Genomic DNA, 19,193 nt, shown 5'->3' with positions numbered 1-19,193 from the left:
ATTGCTTCTAATGTGCTTGCTGGTTTAGCCAAAATGGGTGAAAATCAGCAGCAACAATGATAACAAATGACAATCACAAAGCAATGATCTGTCAGCCTCTGGGCCAGATAAGTGCTTTATTCACACCGACTCATTTACTTCTCACCACACCCCCACCAGAGAGGGAGGTGTTATTTTTACCCCCATCTAGAGATAAGGAAAGGCAGCCCCAGAGAGCTGAAGTGACAGGTCTAGGGTTCATCTATCTCCATGACACCAGAGGTCTTGCTTAACCACAACAGACACTGCTCCTCCTCAGTGATTACCTGCCTGGGCGCTCACCAAGCGCCGGGCGCTAAGCAGGTGCACCAAACATTCCCTTGCATCCTGGCCCCCACTTGCTGATGGAGCACCTGGCTGCAGAGGTTAAATCAAGGGTCTCGGCGCTGGGAAGGGGAAAAACCTCACCCGAAATCCAGGGTTTCTCATCCTGAGTCCAAAGCTCCTCCTACTCGCCAGGGGCTGGCAAACTACCCATGTGGGCCGGAGTGGGCCTGCAGCCTGCTTTTGTTCCAATAAAGTTTTATTGGAACACAGCCACACCCATCCTCTGACTACTACAAAAGCTACATGGCCTGTGAGCCTAAGGCACCTGGCCCTTCACAGAACACACGTGCCGTCCCCTGCTCCCCCCCCATAATTTCTCCACATTTAATAAACAGAGTTAATTGTAGGGAATGGCATCTGCGACGTTTATGGCTCAGATACGAAATACATTAAAAAAGGCTTGCTTTCATGTCCTGTGTGGAACAAAAACGTCCACAGGGTGCCTTCTAAAGATTACTGAAACCAATGGCCTATCTGAGTTGTAACATGATCAAAATTGTTTTTCAAATGTGTTTTGGGCCTAAGAACACAGAGATCAACCACGTGGAATGAATTGGCCTTCTGAAAGGGAAACTTTCAGGAAGGAAACACCCCAGGGCAAATGCTTCCGGGCTTCCGGCCGGGCAGGAGCACGTGGGCTTACAGTGGTACCCAGATGTGTGTGTGTTTGCGGGGCGGGGGGCACACAAGACAATGACTCGCTTCTCTATGTGCCCTCCCAGGAGGTGCTCAGCACAGGCCTGGCACACAGTGCAGGCTCATGGACATTTGTTTATGGAAACAAAGTACACAAAGGTCTTCCCCCACCATGTACCGGTTTGTGGGGTACACCGAGCTGTGCCAGAGACTCTAGGGGCTCACAGGTGAACAAGGCAGCTCCCGCCCTCCAGGAGCCCAAACTGGAGGGGTGGTGGGTGTGGGAAGAGCTGCAGGGCAGCATGGTGGCTGCAGGGCTGGGTCGCTGAACATATGGCTGGAGAAACACCCTGGTCTGGGGCTTGGGGAGGGTCTGGGAAGGCTTCCTGGAGATGACGCCCAAGGAGATGAATACGCTCAAGTATTCAATCCAGTGGGAGAGATGAAAAGACAAACAAAACAAATAAAAACCCAGGTAAGATCTAAGGCGTGGGAAAGTTTACTCATGGGGGACGTTTTTGGGGTAAGTCTTGAAAATACCGCAGACCCAAAAACTTCCTGTCTTTTCCTGCTCCCATCTGTTGTTTCCTGTCACAGTAATGGTATTTCTGTCCTTCTAGCTCTGCCCACCACCTGGAGCTTTGGGGCCATAGTGAGCTCCTCTCTCTGCAACATCCACAGCATCTAATCTGTCCCTGAGTCAACTGTGTTCTCCCCGAGGAAAGTCTGTCTCACCTGTGCGCCCCTCCTCCTGGTGTCATTCAACCTGTCCATCTTTTGTTCCTGTGACACCTGGTTTAAACCCATCCAGGCACTTACCCTGTCTTCTAGTAATGGTAGTCAGTTATTCGGGTGCTCTACCCCAGATTATAAGCCCCTAGAGGGCAGGAGCCAGGCCTTGTTTTTCTCCCAGCAGTACACCTAGTATAGAGTAGGTGCTCAATAAATGCATGTTGCATGCATGAATAAGTATCTTTTCTCCCATTAGACTGTGTTCTGTTTGAGGGCAGGGAGTGTCTGTATTCATCTCATTCATGTATACCTTCCATGTACTCTAAATCATACCTGGCACACAGTAGGTGCTCAGAAAATGCTTGGTGTAGGGAAATGAGTAAGTACTGAATGAGGTATGTCTTATCCCCCAGATTGTGAACGCTTTAAAGGTAAGGACAATGACTTTCTCCCCTTTGCCGGTAGCACCCAGTAGGTGGCCTGGCTGTTAATAATGGCCTCCTTGAAGAAGCATGACATTCCCTCTGTGAGACAAGAGCACTCACCTTTGCTCAGGTTCTGGAAAGAGCTGGGACAGGGAGATGCCACAGAGGGCGGCATAGGCAAAGCGGCTGGCCTCGGCCAGCTCGCGGCCCGTGGGCAGATGTGGATCCCCCTCCACGGCCGGCTCGGCCACCAGAGGCAGCCTCTGGCTCAATCTGTCCTGTGTGGCCATTTCCAGCCCTGCAGGATAAAAAAAAAAAAAAAAATCTCTGAAAAATGCAACCGGGGGTAGGTAAAAGTTACTTAAATGGGACACAATGACTACCAATCGTGAAAGAAAAGGCTGATAAATGAACCTTCATTCAAATTAAGAACTGCTATTCATCATCTTCAAGAGAGTGAAAACACACACCATGGACTAGGGTAGATATTTCAATGTGTATCAACAAAGGATTTGTACCCTAGTATATAAACAACCCCTATAAGTCATGAAGAAAAAGAAATAAGGCAAATTCAAAAATGGGCAAAACACCTGAACAGGTACTTCATAAAAGATACCCAATGGCCAATAAGCACATGAAGTTCAACATTGTAGTCATCAGAGAAATAAATTAAAGCTCCAAAGAGACACTGCTACTTACTCGTCAGAATGGCTAAAATTAAAAGTCTGACAATACTAAGTGGTGATGAGGAAAGGGACACAGAACTTCCACATGCTGCTGGTGGGAGTATTTGTGGTACAGCCTTTTGGAAAATGGTTTGACATTTTCCACTAAAGCTAAATGTATGTCTTTTCTATGCCCCAGTAATTCTACTCCTGAGAAACGAGGACTTATGTCCACCAGAGGGCATGTACATGAACGCTCCATTCACAATAGTCCCAAACCAGAAGCAAGTCACATGTTTGTCCACAGTGGAATGGAAAAACTGCACCATATTCAGACCATGGAATATTACAAAGCAGTGAAAAAGGATGAAGTCTGGCTAACCACAACAACATGAGCGAACCCCACAGGCACAATGATAAGCAGACATACTTACCTGTGGAATTGTGTTCATATGAACTTGAAGAACAGGTCGAACCAATCTAGGGTGAAAGAAGATGGAAGAGAGGTTGCCCATGGAAGGCAGTAAGTACTGGCTCAGAAGGGGCACCGTGAGGCTTCTGGATGATGGAAATGTTCTGTATCTGTCCCACCCAGTGTGATTACATGGGTATAAATATATTTAAAAATTCATCAAGCTTAAGGCTTAAGGCTTAAGATTTGTGTACTCTAGGGCAATCCTCTTGGATCCCCTCCCTCCTTGGGAGCTTTGTACTATCACTTTGCTATCACTCAATAAACTGCTTTGTTTCCCACCAAAAAAAAAAAAAAAAAAAAGATTTGTGTACTCTATATATGTTACACTTCAATGAAGGGAAGGAAGGAGAGAAGGAAGGGATGGGGGAGCTCTCCTTTTTCCCCTCCCTTTATTCTTTCCTTCTTTCCAAGGGGCAGAAGGGGAAGCAGGGAAAGCAGGGGAGGGAACAGACCAAGCCAAGTCAGACATCCAAGGGGCAGGAAGGGTCCTAGGAGTGAGTACTAGGAAGGGAACCTTCCTTGACCACAGGGCATTATGGATATGAATGCAGGCTCAGGACCAGACAGACCTGGGCATGAATCCAAGCACCTATAGAGCCCTGGGCAACTCAACCTCCCTGCACTTACACTTCTTCATCTGACAATGGGACTATAACGGTATCTGCCTGGAGGACCTGGATTGGCAGCAAGTGACATAGCTATGTGGGTTAGTATCTGTAAAGCACTTAGAAAAAAGCCTGGCATCGGACTCATGCCACATAAATGTTTGTTAAAGAAATAAATGCATTAAACAATCAACAAACACGGGGCCCGGGTGGCTCAGTCGGTTAAGCATCTGACTCCCCCCACTCGTGCTCGCTCACATGCATGCACACTCCCTCTCAAATACATAAATAAATAAATCTTTTTATTTTTTTTTTTAAAGATTTTATTTATTTATTTGACAGAGAAAGAGAGAGAGAGTTCACAAGCAGGGGGAGAGGCAGAGGAAGAGGGAGAAGCAGGCTCCCGGCTGAGCAGGGAGCCCGATGCGGGGCTCGATCCCAGGACCCTGGGATCATGACCTGAGCCGAAGGCAGGCGCTTAACCGACTGAGCCACCCAGGCACCCCAATAAATAAATCTTTTTAAAAAACCAACAAACAAATCAATGAAATGCTCAGCACAGTGCCTGCCACATAGCAGAGGTGCCCACATAATGGCAAGAGCTAACATTATGTGCCTGTCGCTGGGGGCCAGGCCCTGGGGCTGCAGTGTTAACGCGCCCAGTCTCAGCTGACTCTATGAGCCAGGCACTACCATCACGTCCAGTCTGCAAACAGAGGAGAAGTAACTGGGCCCGAATCACACAGCCAGTAAATGGCAGGCTGGAGCCCAAAGCCAGAGCTCTTGGCCACCACTTCTGCTTAAACACTCATCATATTATCAAGAGGTTTCGAGTCTAATACCCACACTCCACACTGGCTTTGGTCCCTAAATTCATTCTCATCCAGCTGAGCAATAAAAATTTTTGTCCTTGAAATATTACTTCTACAGAGGACTTATTTAAAAGCCTGTGCATGAGCGCCTGGGTGGCTCAGTTGGTTAAGTGACTGCCTTCGGCTCAGGTCAAGATCCTGGAGTCCTGGGATCGAGTCCTGCATCGGGCTCCCAGCTCGGTGGGGAGCCTGCTTCTCCCTCTGACCCTCTCCCCTCTCATGCTGTTTCTCTCTCTCTCTCGCTCTCTAATAAATAAATAAATAAAATCTTTAAAGAAAAAAAATTAAATAAATAAATGAATATTTAAAAAGATGAGTAAAAGTCTGTGCACAGTGAATATTTCATTAGCTTTGCAAAATAACCCTGAAGTAGTTAAAGGCAACAAACCAACATCTTCACAGCATGTAACAGTTTACAAAGCACTTCCCAATGCAATTAATTCTCACAACTATCATGTAAGGTTAAGTATGACGTCAGCCATTATGATTCCCTCCTACAGCTGAGAAACAAACTCAGAGAGGCTAAGTGCTTCTCCCTGCTTGCATTCTGGTGGGAGACAGGGGGCACCTGGGTGACTCAGTCGGTGAAGCGTCCGACTCTTGCTTTTGGCTCAGGTCAAGATCTCAGGGTCGTGAGACTGAGCTCCACACTGGGCTACGTGCTTAGCGCAGAGTCTACTTGAGGTTCCCTCTCCTGCTGCCCCTGCCTCAGCTCACTCTCTCTCTTTCTCTAAAATAAATAAATAAATACAATCTAAATATAATCTTTTTTTTTTTTTCGTTTTATTTATATATTTGACAGAAAGAGAGACAGCAAGAGAGAGAACACAAGCAGGGGGAGCGGGAGAGGGAGAAGCAGGCTCCCCGCCCAGCAGGGAGCCCGATGGGGGGCTCGATCCCAGGACCCCGGGATCATGACCTGAACTGAAGGCAGACGCTTAATGACTGAGCCACCCGGTGCCCCAATAAATAAATAAAATCTTTAAAAAAAGAATACAGCAATACATGATAATAATCTAAGTAACTTGCCCAAGATCATGTAGTTAGTGGTGGAACCAAGATTCACACTCAGGTCTGACTGTAGGATCCACGCCCTAAACAACTGGGTCAGGAAGCCATCATCTGGGAAGAACAATTAGGGTGAGGGGCTACGAAGTGATGGGGTAGGAGGGGGTGACAACGGTATATGGTTGAAAGGTGTCTGCAGGAAACAAGGGGACAGCCCAGCAGGTGGATGGGAGAGGGTATTCCGCAGAAGAAACTGCGCCATGGTAGAGACAGACAAGCAAACAGACGATGACAAACCAGCAGGACAAACACTGGGATGGGATGGGGGGTGGGGGGACACAGATGGAGGCATACAAACAGGGGCCTGCAGCCCAGAAGTGGCTTCCAAGAGAAGGTGGCGTCAGATAGGGGTGGGGTGGCAGGAAGAGCACGTTCTGGGCACAGGGGATGGCATGTATCAAGACCCAGAGGTAGAAGAGAGAAGATGCTTTTGAAGAACCAGAAAGATGCTCAGTGTAGCCAGGCCTTGGACAGTAGGTGGGCATGGAGGGGTGCGAGGGAAGAAATGAGCAGGTGGGGAAGCTGCTGGGGGCCACACCATGCCGGACCACGTTCTTCCAGCTCAGGAGTCAGACTTCATGGTAAAGGCAGCGGCCATGGGGATGCGGAGTAAGGGTTTGTGGGACCTCTCGGTACTTATTTTGCAACTGCCCGTGAGACTGTAATTATTTTAAGACAGAAAGCTTTGAAAAAAGCAGCAGGATGTCTCTACAGAATTTTAAAGACCTTTTCTTAAGTTCTAAGTAAATGAAAAATAAATGTCCACCTCACCCCAAATGAACTAGTGCATTTAATAAATACATATATGCGCCTATAGGCGCCAGGTGTCAACCCACACACTGCGGGCACAGCAGAGACAAAGACAGACAGCACCCCTCCATCGTGGAGGTATGTTCCCACGAAGGAGATAGACAATATGCAAACTCATAACATTTAAAATAAGACAATCTTAAATAATGGTGAGGTTGTGAAGGAAAAGAAACCTTAAATAACACTTACCCAGATTTCAGGAAACAGTTGTGGGCTTCCCCTCTCTAAGTCTGAAAACAGGCTGTTCAGCTTCTGGAAGGTTCTTGGAGAAATATGCCAATTGCCCTAGGGGAAACAAACCAGAAAAACCAGCCTGTGAGTCCATAGGGTGTGGGATCTGGAGGAGGAGAGACAGAGGGATCGGGTTAGCCTGGGGCTCAGGGGAGCCTCGCTACCACTTCTACCTACTACCTCTGGGCCTCGGCCCCAGCAGGTTCCTTTACCTGGGATGCTTTTCTCAGCAGGTTGGCAGGCAGCAGCTATTCACTGAGCACAGCCCGGGCACCTGGCATGGGTCGTCTCATTTAATATCCCTGTTCTGGCTCCTCATAACCTGAGATGTGGTTACAGCGCCCAGCTCCACCGGTGCCTGAAGTACCTGGCAGGCAAAGGGTCTCCTTCCTGTCTGTAGCCGGTGCCCCAAGCACTTACCTGCCACAGAGTGCTCAGAAGATGTCCGTTACAGGGGCACCTGGGTGGCTCAGTCGGTTAAGCGTCTGCCTTCAGCTCAGGTCATGATCTCAGGGTCCTGGGATCGAGCCCCACATCGGGCTCCCCACTCAGCGGGGAGTCTGCTTCTCCTTCTCCCTCTGCCCCTCCCCCTTGCTTGTGCTCTAGCTCACTCGCCCTCTCTCACTCAAATGAATAAATTAAAAAAATCTTTAATAAAAAAAAAGATGTCTGTTACAGGAATGAATGAATGAACTAGCTTTTAGGCTTAAGCAAGAGCTAGATTTTCCTGCTAATTCTCTCCCCAAAGGCACTCCTGTTCTTACACTTAAATCGAGCATCAGATGAGGAAGGGAGATGGGGCAGGGGCCAAGCATCTGGAATTACCCAGGGTCCCCCAAAACTTCAAATAATCTGAGTTTCATCCTAACGGCCATTTTCCATGCCAAAGAACCAGAATATTATTTTCTGCCTCTTTAATCCTTTTTAAAGGAGTTATCAAGGATAAGGCCCTTCTCCTGGATAGCCCCTTCCCCTGGGGCGTGAGAATGTGCCAACACCACGCCTACAAACTACGAGATTCAAGCTATGAGTCCATCCATGTTAGAAAGACGCAGAGAAGACAAAATGGCTGGAAGGATATTCTCCCAAATTCTCTATGAAACGCGAGATACCAGAGACTTTTCTGGATTTTCCCAATTTTCTGCCATAAATATGTGTTGCTTCTGAACTCTGAAGAAAGTTCCCTAGTGTATGTGGAGGCCAGCAGAGTGTCTCTATCTCTAAGTAGGAGGGTCTTAGATTCTGGACCGTTGATTGTTTTTCTTTATTGTTTATGTTTTAAAAATTTTCGGTAATGAGTATACATTGATTTTAAGATCAGAAAAAAAAGGTCATGATTTTAAATTATAACATGGTGTGCCGACACAGGCTCATTCTGGCTGGGGAGAACTGATTCTGCATGACTCTGGCAGCCTGAGATGGGCCATAGTGGGAGCAATGACACCCCAGAAAGTGGCAGATGCTACCCATGATGGATTTTATTTTCCAGAGAGCTGGTTAACAGCCTACCACTGGATATACAATATGATTCCAGGTAGGTTTTTTTTTTTTTAAAGATTTTATTTATTTATTTGACAGAGAGAAAGAGAGAGAACACAAGTAGGCAGAGAAGCAGGCAGAGGGAGAGGGAGAAGCAGGCTCCCCGCAGAGTAGGGAGCCCGATGCGGGACTCGATCCCAGGACCCTGGGATCATGACCTGAGCCGAAGGCAGCCGCTTAACCGACTGAGCCACCCAGGCGCCCCTCCAGGTAGGTTTTTTAAAAAAACGTTTCACCGAACAAAAAGATCACAAGGAAATCTAGCCAAAAATCAATGATCATTGTCTCTCGGTGGCGGGGCTGTGGGACTAGAAGTAATTGGGTTTTGTTTTTCCTATTTTTCTGTATTTTTTAAAAGATTTTATTTATTTGATAGAGAGCACAAGAGAGAGAGCAAGCAGAGCGAGGTTGGAGGTGGGGAGGCAGGGGCAGGGCAGAGGGAGAGGGAGAAGCAGGCTTCCCGCGGAGCAGGGAGCCCGATGCAGGGCTCGATCCCAGGACCCTGGGATCATGACCTGAGCCGAAGGTAGACGCTTAACTGACTGAGCCACCCAGGTGCCCCAATTTTCTGTATTTTTAACATTTTCCATCCTGAGCGCATTGGTGCTTTTATAACGAAAAAATTTTTTTAATTAAAACCAATTTTGCTCTCGATCCCCAGAAGAAGAGTGCTTTACCTCGAACAGCCCTGGCCCCATGTGGCCCACCAAGCCCATGGGGCTGAGGTCACACTTCAGTCCCATTCCACTGACCAACAACCAGGTCTTGTAATCAACAAAATGGACAAAGGGTAGTATGACAGGCTGAGGCAATCCCCAGCTACCCATGATGACGTGATGGAGGACTGTTTCCAACCCTGTGGACTGTGCCCTTGGATGGGCTGGGCCCCCAAACTCTCCCAGCTGAGGAAGTGTGCTGGCAGCTGTGGGGTTGGAAAGTCTATCACCTGAACTGTGTACACTGGTCCTCAGGGGACTCTACCCCTTGCTTGGTCTGATTTGGGATCAGGGTCGGTCTAAGAGGAGCTGAGATTCTCAAGTATGTCTGAGAAGCTAAACTGGTTTTAAGACGGAGTGCTGGATTCCCGCAGTGAGAAAAAGACCAGTGGTCAGGGCCAGTGGTAACTCCATGCCCTGGGGCCACCTAGTGTGCAGAGAGCTGGTCCAGCGGCACCCAGGGCCTAGGAGGTCACTGATGGACGGAGTAACTTCCGGATATCACGGGTCTCCTGGGGATCTGTCCCTGTCCAGGTGCTGTGAAGACACCGAGGGACTCTGAGAGTCCAGCACTTGACCCAGAAGAGCACCAATTGGCAGGGAGAGAACATATACATAGTGAGAGCCAGCACGGCGAACGCTCACCCATGGCTGGACTGCAAAGCCCGGGCCCAGGATAGACGAGCATTACGTGGGCGGTGGCATGATGGTCTATGATTGTGAGTTTTATCTAGCCAGCTACATTACCTACCGCCAAAGAAAATGCTGGCTGAGCTGTTATTATCAGTAGTGGGGGTAGAGAGCCATTCCACAACAGCTGTCCTTGGCTCTGCAGGCACCCACACTAGGTGCCCAGCCCATGTTTGTTAAGTAACGCTGTAAACGACTCAGCAGGATTTCTTCTTGGGGAGATGAAAAGTCCCCAAGTCAGCACCGAGGAGAAAACGAATATGATCAATATCATCCTGGAACGTCCTTTAAATCATCCTTAAAACTCCATGACCTGAGCTTTTAGGAGATCACATGCAAGAATGAACTTCTTTTGTGTTTCTTTTTTTTTTTTTAATAAAGATTTTATTTATTTATTTGAGAGAGAGAGAGAGCATACATGAGTGGTGGGGAGGGACAGAGGGAGAGGGAGAGGGAGAAGCAGAGCCCCTGCTGAGCGGGGAGCCCAATGCGGGGCTTGATCCCAGGACCCTGAGATCATGACCTGAACCAAAGGCAGATGCTTAACTGACTGAGCCACCCAGGCGCCCCTGAACTTCTTTACACGGCAGCCCATTATGGCCTTTTTTACCCCTTGGAGCAGCCAGTAAAGGCCAAGGTCAAATTTGATGTGAATGTATGTGTATGGGGCAGGTGGGGAGAGGTGTTCTCTTTCTCTTTCCTTCTTTTTCTGGCGAACTGGTTAGAATTGAGGTATTTTTTTCTTTTTTTTTTTTTAGAGAGGGGGATGGAGGGAGGGGGAGAAGAAGAGGGAGAATCCCAAGCAGACTCCATGCCCAGCGCAGAGCCTGATGGCAGGCTTGATCTCACAACCCTGAGATCATGACCTGAGCTGCAATCAAGTCGGACACTTAGCTGACTGAGCCACCCAGGCACCCCTACAGTTGAGTTTTTAAATGAGCCTGCAGTATGATAACAGAAGCATCCCTAGTGGGATAACAACGGTATTATGGGAGGGCTGGGGACTAACTGTTCTGGAGCCAAGGAGAAAGAAAAGCATTTGGTTGAAGAAACCCTTCACAACAAATAGAGCTACAGCATCATTCTTAGGCCAGAAACTCTGAAGATGGTAGTTCAAAGTTCATACACACACACAACCTTGAGATGGTCCTAGAAGGGAGGATTCTAGGCAGTCCCAGTTCACTCCCCCACCCTGCCCCCCTCCAGCATTTTAGGAGAGAAACCCATTCATTCGATACCTCTCTCTGGAAGTTAAACTGGAAGCCACTGATCCCTGTAGCTTCTCAGGAGGTCTCCATGGCAACAGTTCCAACACAGAAGAATCCAGAGCGTTTCGGACAATCCCACTACAGACCAGAAGAAGAGAGGGATGTTGGCACAGAGGGAAAGTTCCTATCCCATCTCACTTCAGCAGCCTGGAGGATGGGCAGGTGGTGGAGTGGGGGGACAGCGTGCCATTGGGATGGACGCTCAGGTTGTATGACATTCCGTCCACATTACGGTTGCTTCATTCCTCCCCCACTAGCACCCTGGTGCAAGCCAACATCATCTCAGGTGGATCCCGGCAGGAGCCTCCCCACCGGACTCCTGCTCTGTCTGTTCTCCCCAGTAGCTGTCCACCACGCTGCGGCCAGAGAGCTCCATCTCCACCTGAAGTCATCATGTCCTTCTCGGCTCCAAACCTCCACTAACCCCCTTTCCAGAGTCACAGTTCTTCCAGTGGTGCCTGCGCTATATGCAATCTGGCCCCTAGCCTCTCCACCCTCCTCCCCCTCTCCCCTTCACTCGCTCTGCTCTAGCTGCACACCCTCCTCGCTGCTCCTGGAGCCCATCAGGCACGCTCTCACCTCAAGGTCTTTGCATAGTCTGTTCCTTCTGCCCGGAATGCTCTTACCGCAGACAACCACATGGCCAGCTCCCTCACCTCCTTCCTATCTCTGCTTAAATCTCACAGATCAGTGAGATCACCCTGCCCCTGCCTTTCATCCCAATCCCCTTTCCCTGGCTCCTCTGCTTGGTCCCCAGCACGAATCACTGTCCGACATACTGGATCATTTACTTGTTTACCCGTTGCTTATTGTCTATCTCTTTCTGCCCTTATGCAAGCACAGTAGGCACTTATAAACATCTGATGAATGAATAGTGGTTTCTACTTGGGAATAACTAAAACATAATGGGAGGCACATTTGCTGAGGAAGGAGGTAGGGGGGGAAATGGCAAAGTTTGTTATGGTTTACTTGATCTGCTGGTTTTCAAACTGTCCCACAGGGCCCCAGGGATTTCTCTTACTCTGGTGGGCAAGAGGAGATACGATGGGGACCCTCAATGCCTCACCTTCAAATTATAGCAGTAAATAATCCAGCAAGACCACTTTGGGGGTATTATCCCTCCAAAAGAAATGAAAGCAGGGTCTCAAAAAGATATTTGTGCACCCATGTTCATAGCAGCATTATTCACAATAGCTAAAAGGTGGAATCAACCCGAGCGTCCATCAATGGATGAATGGATGAACAACAACAAAAAAGCAATATATCCATACGATGGAATATTATTCAGCTTTTAAAAAAGGAAGGGAATTACACCATGGAAGAACTTTGAGGACATTGTGCTAAGCGAAATAAGCCAGTCACGGAAAGACAAATACTGTCTGATTCCACTCACGGGAGGTACCCTAGAGTAGTCAAAATTATACAGACAGACAGCAGAATGGTGGGTGCCAGGAGCTGAGGGAGGGGGAAACGGGCCGTTGTTGAATGGATACAGAGTTTCAGATTTGCAAGTAGAAAAGTTCTGGTTGCAGAGTGATGTGAATAGGCTTAACACTACTGACCTGCACACTTAAAAATGGTTAAGATGGTAAATTTCATGTTTTTTTTTTTTTTTAATTTCATTTTTTAAGTAATCTCCACTCCCATGGTGGGGCTCGAACTCACAACCCGGAGATCAAGAGTTGCACGCTCCACCGACTGAGCCAGCCAGGCACCCCAATAAATTTTATGTTATTTTATCACAATTAAATTTTTATAAATTATAACAGTGAATGTTTGGTAAATCTTAGCCACAGGGCTCCCCTTTCCCCCCATCGTTTCATTTCTTCCCAACAGTCCTCCAGGGTAGGTGCTGTTATCCCCAATTTACAAGAGGGACACAGAGGCCCTAAGAAATGAAGGTCAAAGCCACAGGGCAAGTAATGTGGGATTTGAACACACCTGGGTCTTAGCCCCGAGGCAGCCCTCTCAACCGTGATGCTGCACGGCTCTCTTTAGTCTAGTCGATGTCCTGGGGAGGGCCAGGAGATCTCAAACACAAACTGAAAGCCACCAGGTTAGACGAATCTCACTCACTCCCATCTGTGCACAGGCTAACACCCCACTTCTCAGCCTGCCCTAAGCACCTCTGGGACAGACCTAACCTGCCTTCCGGGGTCATTTTCCTCCAGCCCCCTTCTTCCAGCCAGGCCTCAGCCAAACCGCACTATCCGCTGCTTCCTGCCCATACCGGGATTCCCACCTCAGGCCTCAACTCCTGCTGACCTCTAGGTGGGTCCTCATGTCCAAACGGTATTGTTTTTCAAAAGCACAGTTTCATAACAAAATCAGCAAAGATTTCCTGCGGGCTTACTCTCAGGAACGCATTTCAGCCTCACAACGACCTCACGAGGAAGAAACTGTCACTGTCCCCATTTTACAGATGGGAAAACTGAGGCCAGTGGAGGTGACGGCCACCTGGCTGGCAGTGCCACGATGCAGCCTGCAGGCCTGTGTGACTCCAAACCCCGAGATATTCTCCACTTTACAAAGGGGCCCAAGGACTGCCATGAGCCTCCCTGGATTTGTTCAGCTGACCTGGAGCCTGCTGCCTCTAAAGCCCCCAGGCTTCGTCTGGGCAGCCCCCTCCCCAACGGCTGCTTGCCTAAGTGCCGGTCTCCCAGCCCGGGAGGGTCAGGGTGAGAGTGGACGAGGCTCAGGACATCAGTGCTTCCCCCGGTGGCCAGCAGAAAGAGCAGAACCGCCTCTCCTCCCTCCCAGCAGACCCTGCATGACTTTCTTCCCACGCAGCGGGCTACAGGTTTACTTGTTTGTGGGCGATCTGTCTAGAGAAAGCTCCACCAGGGCAGTGGCTTTTGTGTCTTTCCTTGATGTACCCTGGAACGGTGCCTGGCAGTGTAGGTGCTCACTCCCTGTGTGCGGAATGAATGAATGAAGGAACGAATGCGTGAACACCTACCCCTACAACAGCGAAATGACTTCAGCCTTATATATTTTTTTCACTCCACCCTCCTGCCTCAGCCCTATATACAAATAAATAAATAAATATAATATTTATTTATTTATTTATTTATTTGAGAGGGAGAGCGCGCGTGCAAACACATGCACAGGTGGGGAGAGGGGCAGAGGACCCTGAGATCATGACCTGAGCCGAAGGCAGATGCTCAACTAACTGAGACATCTAGGCACCCCTCAGCCTTACATTTTTGAAGGACAATACAGTTTTATATAAAGTGAGGTTTCCATATTTGCTCAAGAGGTACTCCTAAATGTAGATTTCATCCCTCAGCACCTCTCAGCAAACTCAGTCCAGTCCTGAAAGTCAGGAGGGTTACATTAGAGGTGGTGGACAGGGTACAGGCAGAAATTACCCCCCAAATGAGTATGCAACTCCCTCCGGAACTAAACCTCCCACACTCCTGGGGATGTCTCATGGCCTGGGGTTGGGCTCAGATCTGAAGGATAAGGAGGTGTTAACCTGGGAAAAGGGAGATAAGGGGGGAACGGTGGTCTAGAAGAGCATGTGCAAAGGCCCTGAGGAGGGAGGGGGCAGCATGCCTCAAGCACAGAGGGCTACTGACAAAGTGACCTGAGATGTAGCTGGAGGTATAATAGGCCAGACTGTGCAGGGCCTTATGGCCCATATTCATGGGTTTTGTTCTTTGCCCTAAAACGAACAGGAAGCCACAGCAGAATTTTAAGCAGAGGGTGGTACAGCTGAATTGGTCTGATTGCCCAAGTGGAGGGTGGCTAAGTAGAAAATGGACTGATGCCCCCCCTTCTGCCCCCTTCTGCCCACTAGAACACATTCAAGGCAGCAAGCCCCCCCCATCTCATCTGCAGCCTCAGTTTATAATGTATAGCAGTGTTTACAAAACACACAGGCCAAAAAGGACCCGGTGATAAATCTCACGACGTTTCTCAGGTCTCACAGGTGCGGGCCCAGGTAGCTGGCTCCACCTTTGCGGTCTGGAGCACCAGTGCAAGGAGACATGGTTTCAGGCTCAGGAGAAATTCTCTAGGCTCCAGCCTTCATGCGCTTTCCATGCTGAGCTATGGCAACCTACTTGGTCAACGGTGCCCATCCAGTTGCTCCTGGGCCTTTGGTCGAAAAAGCAAAAAGGCTCCCAGAGCGCCAGACACAGGGCCTTTGTGTTCTCAGCTACTTTCATCCTCACGACAACCTCAGAGACAGTATTTTACACATGAGGAAACTGAGGCACAGAGAGGTCACGTGGCTTGTCCAAGATGACTCAGGAGGCTACTAAGCTAGGACCTGAGCCCACATCTGTCTGCTACCACGCACGTGACAGCAAGCGCTGTAGAAACTGAAATGCTGTGTGGCAAAAATTCCATTTCTCGACCCTGGCAGGGGGCCTCAGCCCCCTTGCCTGGAACTCGGCCACCCCCACCTCTGCCTCTTACATTTCTCTACAGAGAGTGGGAACAGGTTACCAACAGGGTCGCTGGAGCCTCTAAATAACTATGCTCTAAATAAATCCACCCTTGCTTACTCCTGATTTGGCAAGGGCCTCTGCTGGAGGCCACACTTTGGACCATGCTTTACCATTTAAGAAGCATTCTGACACGATATAATCAATGCCATGCACTTTTATGACACCTGTTGAATGATAAGTGAAACAGAGGCCCACAGAGGTGATGTGACATAACCAAGGTCACACAGCGAGGAAGGGGCAATGCCAGCTTTCCAGACTCTGACGTTAGTTTAGGGCTTCCTTTGGACCACCCTCTACCCACCTAGCTCCTCCCCACCAAATCCCTGGGGAGTCGGGAGAAAGCTCAGGCTGGCTGGGCATCTCGAACAAGGCCCACGAGGGTTTGACACTATGAGGTTCAATCTCTCTCTGCCCTCTGCACATACTTCACAGTTGGTAAGATTCCAGAGGTTGGTCCTCTCTGCCCAGCCCTCCCCACCCCTCCACCCCCCGAATGGAGAGCAGTGTTTTGTCCCACTCTTCCTAGTGTAGTCCCCAAGGGCAACACTTCTCTTGTTCAATGCTGTATTTTCAGTGCCTAAACAGTTCACACACTGGCACACGGTACGTGCTCTGTGTCTAATAAATGAATGGGTGCCCCTAAAACTTAAAGGGGTTTCATGTTTTCGGCAGTGAAATGAGTACTGAGTCAGGGAAAAGAGAAGTAACATGTTAACTCCTACTCTGTGTTAGGCAGTAGTCTCTAGGCCAAGACCCAGAGTCTAGGCCCGCTGTGCTCTCCGGGGCAGAACAGAGAAAGGATGCAGTGAAAGCCTACTTTGTCCCTGCGCCAGGCACTGGGTCAGCCTCCGGAGTCAGGTAACCCAGGTTCTGAAAATGTTCTCCTTCCTAGGGGAGCTGTCTTGGGGAAATCATCTCTCTGAGCCTGTTTACCTCACTGTATAGTCCCCCCAAAAGTTAGTATCAGTTCTTCTTTCCTGCTATACCAACAGGTGGCAGAGTGAGAAACATGGCCCATCTGTAATTGAGGGCCTGGGCTTTTTCCCAGAAGGAATTCCCAGCGCCCTACTGGAATTCTCAGTTTGAATGTGTGCTATGAGCTCACAGGGCTGTAAGGGCAAGGAGAAAGGGGGTGAGGAGTGCCGGGAGACCTTCCTCACTGGTCCGTGGAGGGGCTCGTGGGACAAGGGTAAGCCCAGTGACCCTGGGTAACCTTGGGCAAGTTCCTTTCTCTGCCCGGACCAGAGCAGCGTCCTCACTTATCCAGGAAGGTGCTGGGCGATCTTTGCGGGCTCAGAGCCCGAGATGGAAGGCAGGAGATGCCTGGGTACTCCGCCCGGCCTCAGTTTCCCCATCTGCCGCCCTACGTAATTCCTAAGGGCACTTTCCGCTCTAAAAGCAACCAAGGAACAACCAGGCAGCCTGGACTCCTGGCAGTCAGCGCGGGGAGCAGCGTGCGGCCACTCCTTGGGCGGCCTGGCGCCCACGGGGGGGCGGAGGGCGGGGTGGGGGGCAAAGGCCCGCGGAGTCGGGCCGGGCCTTGCGGGAGCAACCCTCGTGAGGCCGGCGGTGGGGAGCGGCCCCGGCGTGGGCGAACCCCGCCCGCGGCCCATTTGAACCCGTGTTTCCTACCTGGCGGCGGCGGCAGCGGCGGCAAAGGCTCGGACTCCTCCCGCCCGGCTCGTCCCTCGGCCCCGCCCCCGGGCTCGCCCCGCCCCCTCGGCCCCTCCCGGCCGATTCCGCAGCCTGCACCGCCCCGAGCTCCCGGCCGCCCCGCCCCTCCCGCTCGGCCCCGCCCCTCCTCCCCGGCTCGTCCCGCCGCCTGCGCAGACCGTCCCGGGCGCGTGGTCCGGGCTTCCGGGCCCAGTCTCACGTACTGCGTGTCCCAATACGGCTCTTCTCGCCGCCACCCTGCGACAGGGGTGCCGGCATCAGGAAGTGACGGGCCAACCCGGGCGCGAAACGCGGTGTGTGGGTCTGTTTGCGTTGCAGGAAGCAGCAGGACCTCAGGGCCAGAGAGGGCCCTGCAAGGTTCCACTGGGCCACACTGCTAGCCAGGGGTTTGGTCCCGGAGTGGAGGGCCAGAAAGCGACTTGGATGGAAACCTTCAAAAGTAAAGGGTGCCAGCCAGAGAAACAACCTTCCTGCATGTATATACAGCACTTTGGAGTTTCCAGAGTATTGAGATAGCCATGCTCTCTCTGATTCTTCTTTTAGTTTGTCTACTGCTAAGTTTGGGCCAGTCTCGGGGGCCTTCGCACTTGAGGTTCCCTTGCCTGGCACTCTAACCCCGAGACCTTCCTTTTCCTGCGTCTGTTTCCAGCTTTCCGTTTCGGTCTCCACTCAGGGTGGTATCTGTGTCTTCAATGATTGAATGTTTCCTGTTTGCAGTTTACTGTCTGCCATCCCCACTAAACTCTTAGTGTAGGGGTCTCGGCTGCCTTGTCCGCTGCTGTGTGCCCAGCACCAGGGACGGTACTGGGCACTTGGTAGGTGTTTAGAATTTTATGAATGCAAAATTATTCATTGTGTATCTGAAATTCAAATGTAACTGGGTGTCCTATATTTTATCTGGCAATCCTACTTGAGCCCCATCCCCAGAGATTCTGATTCTGTTGGTGTGGGGTCTGGCCAGGCATAGGCAGTGTTCTCAAGCTCACCAGCTCACCAGGTATTTCTAATGTGAGCTTAGCTTCAGGAACCACTGTTGTAGGGCCTTGTCTATGGATTTTATTCTGCTGAGATAGAGAGTTGTAGAAGGTCCTAGGCAGTGGTGTGACATGATCTCACCTTTAAAAAGGATCCCACTGGCTCCTTGCAAGGACAGAGGGATAAGAATGGACATAAGCAACTGGTTAGGAAGCTGTTGCAATATCCAGGCCAGGGAAGGGCTTTTATTTGTTGAGTGCCTACTAAGGGCTAGGCACAAAGAAAGTATGTAATGGAGGCATAGATTCTGGAGCCCCAGACCTACCCAAGGTTGAATTTTTCAGGGGTGTGGAAGCCTAAAAATTTATATTTTTAACAAGTTGCCCTGGTGATTTTGATGATCAGTCAGGTTTGGAACAACCAAATGGTTGGATTCGATTCTCCCAGAAATTATAGAAATAACCATGAATACTGTTTCGGGAATATTACCCTGTGGCTGGCTCTACATGCTTTCTGTACTTACTTTATATCATTCAATCCTGTGCAGTTGATACCATGATTAGCCCCATTTCGAATAGGAAGGAGCCGAGGCTCAGAGTAGTTAAATAACTTGGCTGGTGTCACCAAGCTACCAGATGGCAGAGCCAGGATTTAATCAAAGACGTGACTAATTCTGCTGTCCTGCCCTTCCACAGGCTTAAGTATCAACATGCGTTCAGAGATATTTAGATGAGTTTCAGATCATGAATCCCCAGCAGGAGAAGGCTTCTTCATTATGTCCCATCGATGTCCGTCCTTCCAGGATGTAGGTGGGGCTGGCCCAGGGTTGGTGTTTGTAGAATGGAACTGAATTATGGGTGTGATGTCACTGAAGGCAGCCCCACATCCCTTCCTGTAGAGTATCCTTATGATGCCCTCATGCTGGCTTTGAGACTAAAGGACCCAGGAGATTGTTTATGGTTCCTTCTTTCCTAACGATGTTCAGAAAT

General features: G+C 49.8%; 1 protein-coding gene across 7 annotated transcripts in view; it reads right to left on the bottom strand.

The window, feature by feature from the left end:
• Positions 1 to 17,257, bottom strand: part of TMCO4 (transmembrane and coiled-coil domains 4) — a 93,536-nt gene extending 76,279 nt beyond the window's left edge. For 4 of the 7 annotated variants that reach the window (XM_078073731.1, XM_036115562.2, XM_078073732.1 and 1 more), the window contains exons 1-5: positions 17,188 to 17,257; positions 11,069 to 11,176; positions 6,844 to 6,939; positions 3,259 to 3,304; positions 2,280 to 2,457 (exon numbers count right to left, since the gene is read on the bottom strand). In XM_078073731.1, the coding sequence (XP_077929857.1) occupies positions 2,280 to 2,449 (170 nt within the window). In that variant the 5' untranslated portion in view covers positions 2,450 to 2,457; positions 3,259 to 3,304; positions 6,844 to 6,939; positions 11,069 to 11,176; positions 17,188 to 17,257. Of the gene's footprint in view, positions 1 to 2,279; positions 2,458 to 3,258; positions 3,305 to 6,843; positions 6,942 to 11,068; positions 11,177 to 13,039; positions 13,129 to 17,187 lie in introns of all 7 variants that reach the window. The other 3 variants (XM_078073730.1, XM_078073733.1, XM_036115559.2) reach the window with 3 other exon arrangements.
• Between the last annotated feature and the right edge of the window lie 1,936 nt (positions 17,258 to 19,193).

This window comes from Halichoerus grypus, chromosome 5, assembly GCF_964656455.1.
Source record: "Halichoerus grypus chromosome 5, mHalGry1.hap1.1, whole genome shotgun sequence".
Taxonomy (NCBI): domain Eukaryota; kingdom Metazoa; phylum Chordata; class Mammalia; order Carnivora; family Phocidae; genus Halichoerus; species Halichoerus grypus.
This window is presented reverse-complemented; position numbering and strand designations above follow the sequence as displayed.